This window comes from Rhipicephalus microplus, unplaced genomic scaffold (assembly GCF_043290135.1).
Source record: "Rhipicephalus microplus isolate Deutch F79 unplaced genomic scaffold, USDA_Rmic scaffold_72, whole genome shotgun sequence".
Lineage (NCBI taxonomy): Eukaryota > Metazoa > Arthropoda > Arachnida > Ixodida > Ixodidae > Rhipicephalus > Rhipicephalus microplus.
The window spans coordinates 145,933-160,856 of record NW_027464645.1 but is presented as its reverse complement, the minus strand read 5'-3'; the positions used below and the strand labels follow the sequence as shown (position 1 = coordinate 160,856).

General features: G+C 43.5%; 1 protein-coding gene across 2 annotated transcripts in view; it reads left to right on the top strand.

Moving 5' to 3' along the window:
• The first annotated feature begins 3,497 nt into the window (after positions 1-3,497).
• Positions 3,498-14,924, top strand: part of LOC142790153 (SWI/SNF-related matrix-associated actin-dependent regulator of chromatin subfamily A containing DEAD/H box 1-like) — a 31,177-nt gene continuing 19,750 nt past the window's right edge. Inside the window, exons 1-5 of one of the 2 annotated variants that reach the window (XM_075885147.1) lie at positions 3,498-3,872; positions 3,959-4,019; positions 4,510-4,804; positions 6,343-6,531; positions 9,199-9,585. In XM_075885147.1, the coding sequence (XP_075741262.1) occupies positions 3,716-3,872; positions 3,959-4,019; positions 4,510-4,804; positions 6,343-6,531; positions 9,199-9,585 (1,089 nt within the window). In that variant the 5' untranslated portion in view covers positions 3,498-3,715. Of the gene's footprint in view, positions 3,873-3,958; positions 4,020-4,506; positions 4,805-6,342; positions 6,532-9,198; positions 9,586-14,924 lie in introns of both variants that reach the window. The other variant, XM_075885146.1, reaches the window with a different exon arrangement.

Genomic DNA, 14,924 nt, shown 5'->3' with positions numbered 1-14,924 from the left:
TTGTATTGATTGATTTGTGGGGTTTAACGTCCCAAAACCACTATTTGATTATGAGAGGTGCCGTAGTGGAGGGCTCCGGAAATTTCGACCACCTGGGGTTCTTTAACGTGCGCCCAAATCTGAGCACACGGGCCTACAACATTTCCGCCTCCATCGGAAATGCAGCCGCCGCAGCCGGGAATCGAACCCGCGACCTGCGGGTCAGAAGCCGAGTACCTTAGCCACTAGACCACTGCGGCGGGGCAAAGTTCATTGTGCGTCGTTGGAGGGTCTTTGTTGTCCAGAACCTCATCTTCACGCCATTCAGTAGCTACGCGGTCGACGACTCCTCGCGTAGTTCTGTGGACCTTCTCGTTGAGGCTGGATGGAGTGCCCTCAATCTGTCCCACGTGAGCTGGGAACCAGGGGATTGTGTGTTGTTGTACCTCCTTATTTCGCAGGATGCGAAAGGCTGATTCTAAGATGGTGCCCCTTCCGAATGCCTGGACTGCTGATCTCGAGTTACTGTATATTGTTGTTCTCTCGTTGTCTAGCAGGGCCAAGGTTATTGTGATCTGTTCGCCAACTTCAGTCGTTGTGGTCTGGACTGACGAGGAGTTCGTAACAATGCCATCTTGATCAACAGTGACTGCAACAAATTCTTTTCCGCTTGCGCACTGTGCAGCATCAACAAAGCAGCAACTCCGGGCATGTGCATAGGCACTCTCCAAGAGGGCTTTATCCCTAGCCCGTCGTTTGCCTACATCGTATTCAAGGTGGACAATCCAAGGTATGGGCGCCACGGTAATACGCTCTCTCTGTTCTCTAGGAACGCTGCAGTAGCTGGTATCGATTTTTGTTAGGGGAACTCCAATCTCTTTCAGGATGTTTCTCCCGGAACTGGTGTTAGAAAGTCTTGTGAATTGCGCCCTCTCTTGAGACTCGGCTATCTCTTCCAGCATGTTGTGTATGCCGAAATGAAGCAGCCTCTCCGAGCTTGTATACATGGGAAGCCCGACGGCTCTCTTTACCGCTTTTCTTATCAGCATGTTCAACTTGTCCCGAACCGACCTCTCCCAGTTGTGCATTGCCGCTACGTAGGTGATGTGACACATCACGAAAGCATGCACCAGCCTGATGAGGTTGTCCTTGCATAGTCCTTGCTGTCGGTTATCAACCCTTCTTATCAATCTGAGCGCATTGTCTGTTTTTCTTGTAAGCTTCTGTACAGTCTGGTTATTTAAACTGTTTGACTCAATCATCATACCCAGAACGCGGAGGGTGTCCACCCTCACTTGTCCTTTGAGTGGTGTCGATGTCATCTACAGGCCTCCAACCTTTCGGTTTGGGGCCCCTGCACTTGGGGCTGTACAGTAGCAGTTTTGATATACGCGGTGAGTATCGGAGTCCAATAGGTCTGAGGTAGCTTTCTGTGACCTCAATAGCATCTTGAAGTGCAGCTTCCAAATGCCCATCACTGCCCCCGTTGCACCATATGGTGACACTATTGTCACATGAACAAATATTCATTAAAGTGGCGCTTAAGTGGGACATTTAATCGGTTTGAACAAGTTGTTGCTTAAATCTGTACTTTAATGGCAAGTTGAAGGTTATAGTATAATTTTGTTTTCGATTTCACACTGACCTTTCTGCATGTGGAAGTCGGCGTGCATGATGTCATAGATTTCAAATGTTTTTTTTTCTTCATAGCCACTTTGGATCGAAGATATTTTCTTAAACTTGGCGCATTAAGCCTTCTGGGTCTCTTGATCATAGGATATTGCACTTAATTTTTACTGATTGAGAGCTAAATAAGCGCCATCAAAATAAGTGTCGTCACAACGGGTTGGTGCAAAAACTTCAAGGCAGCATCGCAACCCAAGCATCTTTTTGTGGCAATTGTTGTGCGAGAGGCATTATGAAAGCCATTTTTAAATAAGAAAAAAAAAAACTTTTGCAGTTTAGTGTGTTCTGACTATGCCTCGCTTTTTTTTTTTTTTTTTGTCCATGCCACTGTGCTTTGTGCCGCCAGGCCTAATCGCTCGCGGGCCTGATTTCGTACGTAGTACCAACGTCGAAGACTGCAATAAATAACATTGCTGTTTCTCAAACTTGGCTGGTGAATTAGTGTTGGTTATGATCAGCATGCACTGTACTTATTAGACAGCGTAGACGATCGATGTCTGTCGAGTAGTCTCACAGCTTGCTTGCGTTACCGCTGCCACGCGTATCTTTCGCGCTGTGCACTAAAGTCAGTTGAGTTCTGAACTGTAGCTAATTAAAAAAAAAAACAAGACGTCCTTGTGAAATTGTTTACGGTTTCTTCTTCTGCCGTGCTTACATGGTCGAGAAGAAGAAGAGCATCAACGATGCACGCACGTTCCATCTTTTTCTCCTCGTGCGTTGCAGCAAACGGGTCGTATTACAGCGAGGCGACGTACAGAGATCAAGCATGAGACTGAAGATGGTAACACAACGTGTTCTAATTATCACAATAAGTATTACAAGCTTTTGCTTCCCTGTACATCTTGGTTGTAATGCAGTGAAGCCTGATTGGCAGAACAAAATTAGCGGTTCAAACTTTCCTAACTCCCACAAAATATTTGGTGCAACTTCCGTCTCTGTAAGGTAAGGTAAGGCTTGAACATGACTATAGCAGTGCGAATGGTAAGCGAGTTAGCTGAATTAGCTATTTGATTTTTTTTTCTTTGTTTTCGCTTTCGCATATCGCGAGTCGCTGCACATCCTGATCGTTTGCTGGGAAACGCCGCCACCTTATTACTAGGTAATGAAATGGGCTTTCGGATATTGAAGCGCTGTTTTAAAACAGCTTAATGCTGTTTAGAAAACTGCCCTCGCGTTCGCTAGATTTTTGTAAAATGTGAGAGCCTGATGAGTGCATTTAACTACAATTTAACTGGCAGGCGCGTGGTTTCCGACGCAGGCCATCGTGTAAAAAAAAAAAAAAAACGAAAACCTGCATTTGTTGTGGCAGTGGTAGTAAAAATGCATATGAAACCAAACTAACGTTCACACAACAGTGAGCAAATCGGTTCTAATATTGGTTATTTTTTTGTTCTCCGCGCACGACAAGTAAACCCAATCTGGGTCATTGCCGAACTCGACACGAATGTTGTATTTCGCCCATTCGTTAACTGTATTACTTTGTGAACACTGGCACCCATCGAGACGGAAGAAAAACAAAATTCAAGCCGTTTATTAGGAACAATTAGCGGCAAATTAAAGGTTAAGCCTACTTTTCTCATTCGAGTCGGCGACCGCAGCGCCACGCTTGACCCGAGTTGCTCCAGCCTGCTCCAGCTCGGTCAGCCGTCCGAGCCGAGCGCTGAGCCGCGGCTACCGCGGTCCGCGGTTGTCATCTTCAGGATTCATCAAGTGCCTGGTTTACGTTTCTGTTGTCCTAGCCAAAGTGTTTCTGTTAGTTCGCTGTTAAAAAGTCCACAGTACTTGAGGAGGTGCAGCGTATCGGTAATGGTGTGTAGGACTTGAGATATTTGTTTTCTTTGTCCAACCACCGCTGGAGTTGACAACGTGCACGATTTCGCGGGTAAACTTTTGCTGTCCCGCTGGGGCTAGCAAACGTGTTGTGCGGTATTATTTCGGCTGCTGTGATATCGATCGCATTGCCGTGTGTCAAGTGCAATACGACGGAGCAGAAGTTGACACGTTGTGACCTGTCTGAGCTGTTTGTTCTTTCCGGGGTGCCTTGCGCAACATGTCCGATTCATTCGTCTCTAACGGCAGCAGCTCGCCGAGCCTGTTGAATACGCTTAGACATTATAGGTTTCAAAAGAAATGTTCGCAGCAGAGCCCTGGCTTGGAGCGACGTTCGCCGTCGAGTGACCAGCGAGGTTCGCCTGAAAGAGACGAAGGTGGGTCTGTCGACCTGCGAGCGTGCGACTCGCAATCGAATGCTGTGTTCGCGTCTGAGAGCGTCTTTCATTTTGTTTGTGCGCAGATGAAGTTGTCATCCCTGAGACTCCCGAGTCGGTATTGATGCGGTCTGGGCTGGATAAGAAGTAAGCGACCGTACTATCCTCTGCACATGCACACACAAGCCCCCTGTTATGTTTTTTTATCGCTACTCATTCATTCGACCACTTGGTGAGGTGTGCCAACATGCCGGTTATCTCGTAAAGCTGGAGCCTCAAAGGCTTCAGCTTATGTAATGACAATATTGAGTAGTGACAACTGTATTTTCTGAATTTCTTCGCTTGCATTCACTGCGACCTGCCGTTTGTTCGTTCACCATGCATGCCACATAGGTTTGTGTTTCTACCACTCAAGTCCTCAGAGAACGAGGAAAAAAATTGAGAGTGTGAAAATTGATGGTCTAACCAGAAGCCATTCTTAATCTCGTAGTGTTGTAGGCACGGACCTAGCTTTCTGACATTCTGAGTATCAGTTGCTTGGAGTCATTGCAAGCTGTATCGAATAGTACAGTTTTGTGATTGACATATTTTTCCTAATTTTGTGATCATATTTTTGTTTCTTTCACATTGTCAGCAGTGCGGAAGCGTCTCCTGATACAATCGCAAGCTGCTCGACTGCTGACTTAGAAGAAAGTCAAGTTGTAACCAATGGAGCGAGGCGAAAGCGCGTCCTCTCGAGCAGCTCTGAAGAGGGTGGAGGGAGCAGCAGCAGTTCGAAGAGGTGTGCTCTAGATGCCGGAAGGGAAACTAACCACATGGACGATGACAGCAGTAGGGAGAAGAATTCGGATGATGAGTGCACGAGGTATATGACTGACAAAGAGAAGGGTCTCAAGCTGCTGATCGACGAGTTCAGAGGGGCTGACATCATGGTTAGTAACTACATAACTGCAGGTTGCATATTTCTGTTGATTACAGCCAGACCGCTTGCGCTCCTTCAGATCGCTAAGTACGACATTAAAATGGCAAAAATCATCAATTAACTAAAAACAGAAAAAAAGCATTGTTAGTCACGAGGCATGTGTGCATTAACAAACAGGGATGGTTAATTGAGAATATGCCTACGCTGACTTCTAAACGGGGCCTACATGGAGACCACCCAGTGTAAACATGTATGCCGACAATAATCCAGGTGTACAGTGGTCTGTGTAGTTATGGTTAAAGTTCTGTCAGTTGTGGTATCTGGTCTGCATCTTTGGCAGCCTGGTAATTCAACATAGTCATATCTGTACTGTGTGCTTTGTTAATATGCTCGAGCAAGCCTAGTTCAAGCAACAATAGTGACTGTCTGGTTTGAAGCTCATGTTTTCGAACGTCATCAATGAAGTAGCGTGCTAAAAAAAATCATTTGTTCAGTTTGAAGCAGTTCAAACTTAGTATGTAATGATGTTTCTGTATTGTAGGTCTTTCATATTCATTGCTAAAGTACTGGTGCAATTTAGCAGCTTTTCCTTTTTTATATTGCATTGTAGTAGTCAAATCAATTAGAAGACATTGACATTCTTAATATTCATGTAGAATAATGAATGAGAAAAGCAGTAATATTCCGTGTGCCTTCTCAACTACATTGCACGTGTGCTGGTTCACATGCTGTGCATCTCCTAAGCAAACTACTTTACTACTCACTGAAAGAAAGAACTCTAAATTTGAAGGGCTAATTTTTATTTGTTAGACACAATATTATTGGGCACTAACAGTCAACAATGCCAAGGAATGTATAGGGGATGTTACTAGTAGTAAATGTTATGTAACTGCAAAGAAAAAAAAAACGAGGACGAAAAGTGAAAAGATAACTTGCCCTGGGCAGTGAGTGAATGTAATTCAAATGTCGTGGGTGCGGTCCCTGCCCACGGCATGTTATCTTTTCGACCACATTTCTTTCTTCACATCTACATTACATTTAATTTTAATAACATCTCCCTATACGTACCTTGCCATTATCTGCCTCTGCTCATTAATATTTACTCACTGGTACTATGTTGTAAAATAATGCACAGCATTCATTTATTTCGTATGTAAAGTGTAAAAATGTAAGTTCATAATTTTGATTCATTCAACAGTTTCAATTCTGGCACAGTGGCACTTTTTTTCAGGCAGTGAAAAAAAAAAAAAGCTGCATGCTTATTCGTGTTTTTGGGAAAAAGCTCCAGTAGTGTCACAAAAGCTTTTGGGAGAGGTGCACTTAAACTTAATTCATTATTATCTGTGATCGCACATTTATTGACATCTGCTTCAGTGCATTTTAAACTTGTTCTTCCGAATTTAATGTTGTGGCAAAGTGAGGTATTTTTCCAAACTTTCATCATGATATTACGTTTTCAGCCTTTCTGGCCTAGGTAATTCAGCCGGAGTTGTCTTTCAGTGTCCCGCGATCGTTGTAATTTTGACCATCTATTTCTTTGCAATCTAGGACGTTCAAGATGCTCTGGTGCAATGTAAATGGAATGTTCATAAAGCGCGTATGCACTTGCTGGGAAACCCTCCGGGCATCAAGGACCCCAGCCCACATCGAAATGCACGGTATAAGACAGTTTCCTCATCCAGCAGCAAAGGGGTGAAATTTGATGGTGCAGAAGAGCAGAAAGAGGCTTTGCCGAAGGTATGTTCCCACACTTGCTTGCAAAATACTTTCGTGAAAAACTGAGCTATTTCATTTGGCAGCTAATTGCTTCTGTCGATGTGATTGCTACCGGCGCTGAAGTTTCTTGCACTTTTTGCTAACAGAGCATGTTAGTAAAGTTTGATAGTACAGTGGAAGCTCATTAGTTTGAACTTGAGAGAGACTATAAAATTGTTTGAATTAAGTGGAGTTCAAATCAGTGGGCGGTCACTTGAATGAACAGAAATCTCACCACATTGCGTGGGCAAAGTCCAGGGAAACTCTGTACTCGTTATCGCAAATAAGATGCTACTACTACACGTTCGTGGCAGGTGATTTCGTGAATCAGTTTCATGGAGCTCGAACCATGAACAGAAATATGATCAGTTAGTGATACACAAGAAAGAAGCACCGATTGGCACTTGTGTGAACAGTGAGCTTTAGCTTCGAAATATTTGTGGCCATTCGTGCTCAAAAATGTGTATATTTACATAACAGAGATAACACAAGCAAAATTGAAAGCAATCAGTAATTTGCTTCTGTTTGTTCTGTTGTGACTCCATGAGCGTTCCTTGCAGCTCGCCCAATAGCTCTGGCACAGCGTTGGAATTCTCACCTGCTGAGAAATGCTGCTGTTTTTCTGTGTTGTATCTAGCAAATTTGGTATGGTTTGGTTTTGCAACACATTGTGATCACTGAGGGCTAACTTCTGCAAGGAACGATGAAAACAAGAGGTTCGCAGTTTGAATTAACCGTTGTGGAATCTGATGCATTCGAATAATAGAGAGTTTCTTCCTGTAGAAATACACAAGGCTGCGTTGGGATCAGGGCGTCAGTTTGATTTAACTGTAAGTTTGAGTTACCAAGTTAGAATCAACAAGCTTCTGCTGTACTATATTTTAAAAAGGGACGTTGCAAAAGCGGTATAGATTGAGCCTTGTGTATTTTGCATTCTGTCAGTGGCCAGTCTTCACAGGTGTTGGCAAGTGTTGAAGAAGTTTCCAACAGTAGTTTGGTTCATATAAAATAAACAAATGTATGCAAACAATGTGTTGACTTGCAACTGATCTTTAAATTGTCTGATTGTTATACCAATTGAAAAATACATAAGATAGCTTGTCATTCAAGCTCACGCAAAGAAAACATTCAGGCAACATATAGGTTAATGATATATGATAACTTCACTTTTTGCATTTAGTACCTTGAATGTGTTACACGCCCATAATATCAAATGTTCCGCCACGGATATTACTACTGTACTCATACTAGTTTGGCCATTCTAGCACTCACTCACATTCATATTCGCATCTGCTCGCTTCTTTCATCATTTGTATTACACTCATACTATACTTGCGGACAATGTTTCTTGGCAATGAAGTGAAGGCTATCAAGAAAAATAGCACGTATCCTGCATTCAATGAATCTAGTTCCACAATTGTGTCAGTATTTTCTACGTGATATATAAAAACTACTTTATTTTCTACATGCAGCTCTTTGATACAGGACACAGCTCACACTAGTGAGATGTTTGTAGTTATTCCACTTTATACATTGTTACTTTTGCTTTTGTAGACATGTTAGAAATTCCTGCTGTTTAAGCGTACCTCAAATGCCAAGCGGCGTCTCAGTCGGTATGCAATGCTGATTGCTCAAAACCATCACTTTCTATTGTGGTACAAAGTGCATGCCAAACCTGCCGTCTTTGCGTAGGAGTACATGTGCAGAAACTCAGACCCCGTAGTTTTCCGTTCATTGCCAAGAAAAGTTGTCCTTGAGTATAGAAGCTTTGAAATGTGTGTGAGTGAGTCGGTGAGTGATGGAGAGTGGGTGCACCATGGTGCAGTTTCTCCAGTATTACTTCAATCTCAGTTTTGTTTCTGTGTCCTGTTTGATTTACTGAACCTCCACTGATGCTAAAAGACCTTCCCCTCTGGCATTCTGTAAGTGTGATCTACGGATCTTGCCTAACTTGTTGGCTCTATGCAGCATTCCTTTGAAGGAGCCCTGCAACATTTTTCAAAGTAATCATCGGACGACTTTATTTAAAGAGTTTCTTGCCTCATGAACCAACCGCACAACTTTTTAAGATCCGTCAACTACGAGTGGAGTTGCAGGGATTTGTCGCACGCATTAAGTGACATTTCTCTCTTTTCCTACTAGTGAGTGGGCTGGGAGTTATGCAGGGGGGATGACAAGGAGGCAAGAAGCTACATCAGTTTGTCAATGCTCGTCATGACTTTGAGCGCTTTCTTTTCTTTGTTATTTAAAGGCACAATGGGGCAATTCCATATAAGGCACTGGTGTAATTCTATACTCTGTCTGATTGCACTTCTTATAGACCGTAGTGTGGGCGCAGTGCAACATCTCACAATGGTCGTGTTAGCTATGCAGCTAGTGACGCTCGAATCGGCGCATGGCCATGGAGTTTGCGTTCATGGCGCGATCATTTTTGATTATGGCATGGTTTGCGAGATAAGAGCAACTTCTAGCCGAGTTCGAATATTGGTTGTAAATTACAGACCGCATGCCGCGCTCTAAATGTTTGGCTCTAATCTTCTCAGTAGCCCCAACTACTGATTGGCTGCTTTTTCCGACTACGCTCAAAAAATGTCGCAGTGTCCCTTCAAGCTCATCTACGCTTGTGTTCTTGTCTGTTGCCGCATACAGGTCGAACGCCAGGAAAAAGTCGCTATGACGAGTGAATCACCAGTGAAGAGCACGAACGCTGGTCTGTCCAAATTCAAAGCCTTCAATGATCTCAAATCTCGAGGCACCCAAAAGAAGGTGTCGCAGCGGCCAGCAAAGGCGCTTAAGATTGACGACGCCAGCGATGAGGAAGAGTATTGCAACGAGGACATCTATGGCTCCGCTGACGACAGTGAGGACAGTGGTGCAGAGGCAGACGACACACCTGCGAGGGCCGAAACGAAGCGGGCCATCACAGAGTTTTTTGACAATGCCTCTCTTAATGAACTACTTGCGATCCCGGGCTGCAGTCGGAAGAAGGCTGAGGCCGTTGTGGAGAACCGACCATATCAAACATGGAAGACTCTGGTAAGCTTTTTCACTCATCATTTATTATTATTATTATTATTATTATTATTATTATTATTATTATTGTTGTTGTTGTTGTTGCAGTTGACTCCAGTGCCTCTTATAAAGGCGTTCTTTTATATGAGGCACTGATATAACAGACAATTAGGTATGAGACACCTCATTTAAAAAAAAACAAGAATGGCTTCTTGTTGTCTGTCTCTTATAAAGGGGGTTCAACTGTATTATTGAAAACGATAGCCTTTCTTGGGATACTTAAATGCAGAAATTTTGGTCTGTCTGTTGGTCCATCGTCCCAACGATTCTGCTGCCCAGTGAAAGTTTAAGCCATTGCTCGACAGCCACCCATCTTAATCTGGTGACCCCATTCATGCTTGTGAACATTGTCAACCAAAAAGTAAATATTATGCATATTTGAGGTGCAAAATCAATGCGTAAGTATCGGGCAGTGTGTTTCCTTATTTAGAAAATGCATAGACACGTAATCCTAAAGACCGTAGTGTTTATTGCGTTGCACAGACAATGCGACACTATGAACGAAAAAGCAGGTGTTTCTTACGCTTCGCTAAAACTACACGGTGCTGCCACCTGCCAGTGGCTCTACGTTTCAAAAAGCTAATTTCTCACATTACTCCTAGATGGCGTCATATCTCACGCAGTGCCTCCATACAGAGGACAGTCTTTCCGCGTACTTTGCAGCGAAGCTTGCAGATACGCGGCCAATCTTTATTATTAATATTTGTACGCATTGCCAGACCTACTGGGGACAATTGCTGTTTGGCAATGAAACAAGATGAAAAGATGTTTACTAGTCTTGGTGATAATGTTTCCTATAAAAGCCTTGCTTGCATGCCCCCCCCCCCCCCTTTTTTTTTTATGGCAATCTACACATTCTAGTGTTCAGTACTTGTAGTGCGCAAGTGAATATACTTCAATGAAACCTTTGTTTTAATTCTAAAGTTGGTGACAAGCTAAGAATAAAAAGTAAAGTGTGCCTCTGTCCATTTGTATTATGCGCGTCCAACTGTGACTGCTCTTTACCATGACGTAACAGTCACAAACTAATGACAAATTCAGCATGACACCGTTCGCAATGAGAGGTGATGTACTGCTGCACCGAGACTGGCAGGCATTCATTTGGCTTTCCCGTGGTGGCCTTTTTGTCAAGAGGAAGCTATTTGCTACTGTTATTCCCTCGCACTCTCTATCATTCTCGCCGCTTGGCATTCGATAAAGACATTTCCGATTTGGTAGCGTTTTAAAGGGCTCCAAAGCGGCAGAGCTTCAGCAGAGTGACTTGTTGGGCGAGTTTGTTCATTCTTAACGGAGGTTGCGCTTGTCCTTTCCTCGTTTTTTTTTTTTCGTGCCACAAGCCTACTGCAGAGCTTCATCGCGTTCCGTCATTTCGGAACGCGATGAAGCTTTGTCGTTTGAACGCATCAAGCGTATCGCCTGAGGGTGACCACTCTCGGCGATTGTCATCGCCGTCATTCATGTGCAATAAGCTGAAGGCGCAGTCTGAATGTACGCGTCTGTGCTTTGGGGAATGTTTGCGTCTGTGATTTTCTGCCCACAAAAGCCATGGCTTCAGCGTTGCTAAATGTGCATGTGTGTTACTTGGGTCTAGCAACGTGAGAATCTTGGTGATGTTTTGTAATGTGCACTGTGTTGTGCGCCCATATGAGTGATGTAAGTGAGGACAAGACGTCAGAATAGAGCAACCAACAGAACCTGCTAGTCTGACGCAGTACGAAAGTAAACAAACCAAGTGGGAAGAATATGCAATGTTGTATGCTATATAGAGTTAATTGTAGTCATCTGTTGTGTGTGCGAATAATTTGACATGTGTTTATTGGTACAGCTGTGTGATCTTAACTGAATGGATTTCTACCGGCTCATAATTATGTGACAGATTGATGGTCCCGTCGCGTAAGCGATTATTTCACGCTCAATGCACGAACTCTTTGCATGAGAAACATTGTGCAAGGTTTTTCAAACTGCGAAATTACTCTTGCTATGCGATATCGATGCATTGATCGCGATCAATCATTATCAGTTGCATTGATCGTAATCGTTACTGAAGCGATGCTGCTGAAACTATTATTGACCAGGAAAAAAAAAAGAGAAAGAAATTTTTTTTAAAGCGTTGTATCATACTTAACGATATCTTATTAAAAAGTCTTATTTTTGTTTAACATGTCTTTATTAAATTTCGTCTGTGTTTCGTGCATGTATTGTGTAGTGATAACTAGTTTAAATTAAATTGTAGTCCTTTGAAAGAAACATGAAGGATGCCTTGCACTCTCCTGTGAAAGCAAAGTCTGGCACGCAATTCACTTGCATACACTGGAGAAAGAAAACCCTCTTGCTTGCACAGACACACCTTCACACACACACACATTCATAGAAGGTAGTGGCCCCTTAACCAGAAAAACTAGGTCCTGCTTTGAAAAAGTATAATATTCAAGGGCTGACAGGATCAGGGCAACATCATGAAGTGCAAGTTGCCGAAGCAAGAAAAAAAATTCACCTACAGTTTTTAGTCACCACCACTTCAGCCGCAGGCACCGGCTTAATATTAACATAACGACCATGTATGCAGTGACATGGTCACTGTTACTCCCTAATGTGCACTACACCGTTTTATTTTGATGAAGCATGATGTCGAATGAAGCATTGGCGTTTATCTCAAACACAAGGACAGGCACGGCAACTTGAGACGCACATTCGGTTCTAGCAGCACAAGAGTCAAAGTTCACGAAGTTTATCGCAAATTTTCTATTCTATGCTTTTAGTCACAGTTGCCAGACAGCGAAAAAACCGGGCAGTGAGAGTTTCATAAGACAACAAATAATTGCTGATGACCTTATGAAATATGATTAAGGCCCCTGTTTAATTTTGTGATACTGCGAAAGAGCGATTCTTTTATTTTAAATAGTATGTTAAAGGGACACTTAAAGGCAACTATTAAGTCGACGTTGTTTGTTGAAATAGTGGTCCAGAACCCTCGTAGTGTTACTTTTGGGCCAAGGAAGGGCTTATTTTCAAATAAAATCACGTTTTAGTGGCCCGCATCGCGTTAACGCACTTCAAATTACCCGCTTCAAGGAGCGCGACTCGCGTCACTGTTGCCGGGCGCAAGGTTGCCGGGCTTTACTGCGTGATTGCCGACACTAGTAGACAGAATGAAGGCAGTGGGAGCCACGGCAGCAACAACGGCCATTGATCAATTTCCTGTCATTGGCTCCGAGATGGCAGACGTGTTTTGGTTCAACTGTGCTCCGCTAGATGGCACGACCTGCCCAATGTAACCACGCGAAAATGGAATTTTCGAACCACTCGCGCCATTCCCCATGGTAACGTCTGGCGTTTTTTTTTTTCCTTGAATCAAAAAGGGACGAACAAGCAGCATGTTATTGTGTCTCTTGATGCATGGAAGGTTCTTTATTTAGTGCAGTTATATTGATTACTGGTGATTAATTGTAGGCAGTCCATCTCATGTCATCAGGATCATTTTGAAAATGTCCTACTGCGGCGCATGTATTCTTGTGCATTTACCCTAATTTCTCAATAAATAGGGTGCTGCTGTTGATAATATTGTTGATCTAGATGTCATATATTGAGCTTTCACTATGACATAAGTTTCTATTTGACTTCAGTGTCCTTTTAAATGTGGCATTTTTTGTTTTAGTACCATCATAGGTACCGCGCAGAAACGTCACCTTCGAGAGATGTACATTGTTTCTTCGTGGACTCCAGAATGAGTGCGGTGGGGGTTGAGATTTAAACAAGATATATATTGCTAACCTGACACTAATGTTGCTTGATATTGTCGTTGTACGTGTGAAAATCATTGCCATTGTTTGGGAACTACTTTCTTTGTAGTATGGAGGCATGGAAATGAAAGGCGACGGAGCCTCATGGGTAGAGCTTATATTTATTCTTAGGTTGTCACTGACTACTGTATTTACTCGCATAATCCTCACACTTTTTTTGGCGGAAAACTGATGCAAAGTTGGGGGGTGCGAGAATCGCGCGGGGAAAACTTTTCACGAAAACGTACAGAGTGAGAAAGAAAACGAAGCGGCCGCAAATCGAGATTTTATCACCAGCAACTAATAGCAAGTTATGAGAAGTACCAATTAAAACTTACTTCAATAAAAGCCCAGGTTCAACACAAGGCAAGATTTATTTGAGACACAAAAAGTGCAAGCAAATAGTCTAGAATTAGAATACCATACGCAAAGCTTGTGGGCATGCGGCTGTAGCGGTAGCGTTCGTCGCTCAAGAGGAGCCCTCAAAAGGTAAGTGTAGGACGTCAGTATTGGGCTGATGGCTATTTAACAGAATCGTCCGTAGTTGCCTTCTGAAGAAATAAAGTTTACAATCAATCCCAGTTTTTAGGCACGCGGCAGGCCCAACGCTTCTTGGTGGCTTTCAGCTGCCGGCGGCCCTGTTGCCGTTGCTTAGTCATGATCAATCACTTTCAACTTGAAAGCAGCTGTGTAGCTTCAGTATTGCCCCATAATGTGACAAGATTACTGACGCAACATACAAAACACGCCGCAGTGTGCACTTGCCACTTGGGCTTGGCTTGGATTAAATTGAATCTCCGTGCAATAATAGTATGCTTGATGCTTAAGAGATAACGCCAGATGGCGCGCGCTATCATTATCTGGCTGGAACGAGCAGACGACATTGCAGAAGTTTTCGGGGGTGCGATAATTACTCGAGGAAAAAAAAGAAATAGAATTTTTGTTGGGTGATGTGGGGGGTGCGAGAATTATGCGAGTGCGAGGATTACGCGAATAAATATGGTATAGTGCAAGTAGAATATGAATACTGGGCTGATCTGATACTTCCGACTAGTGTATTGAAATGAGGTGCGCAGGGAGAAAGGCAATATCTGCGCACGCTGCTGAGCAAAGATGGGCAACATCGTGCCCCAAATAATGTGCATCATTTGCACAGCATTGTTACTTTGAGCTGTTTTCTTGCAGTAGGGCATTTTCTTTGTTACCCGCGTTGCTACCTTACAAGAAGCTAATTGTGTGAATGAGTTCATGCTTGAGTTTAATTACCTTGGGCAACCAACTTGCCCAGCTTGCCATCCGAATGATTTACTGGAGGAATCCTCTAGCTCCTCCGGCACTTAATGTCCCATGGCAACTATTTGTCTAGCCCCGCCGCGGTGGTCTAGTGGCTAAGGTACTCGGCTGCTGACCCGCAGGTCGCGGGTTCAAATCCCGGCTGCGGCGGCTGCATTTCCGATGGAGGCGGAAATGTCGAGGCCCGTGTGCTCAGATTTGGGTGCACGTTAAAGAACCCCAGGTGGTCAA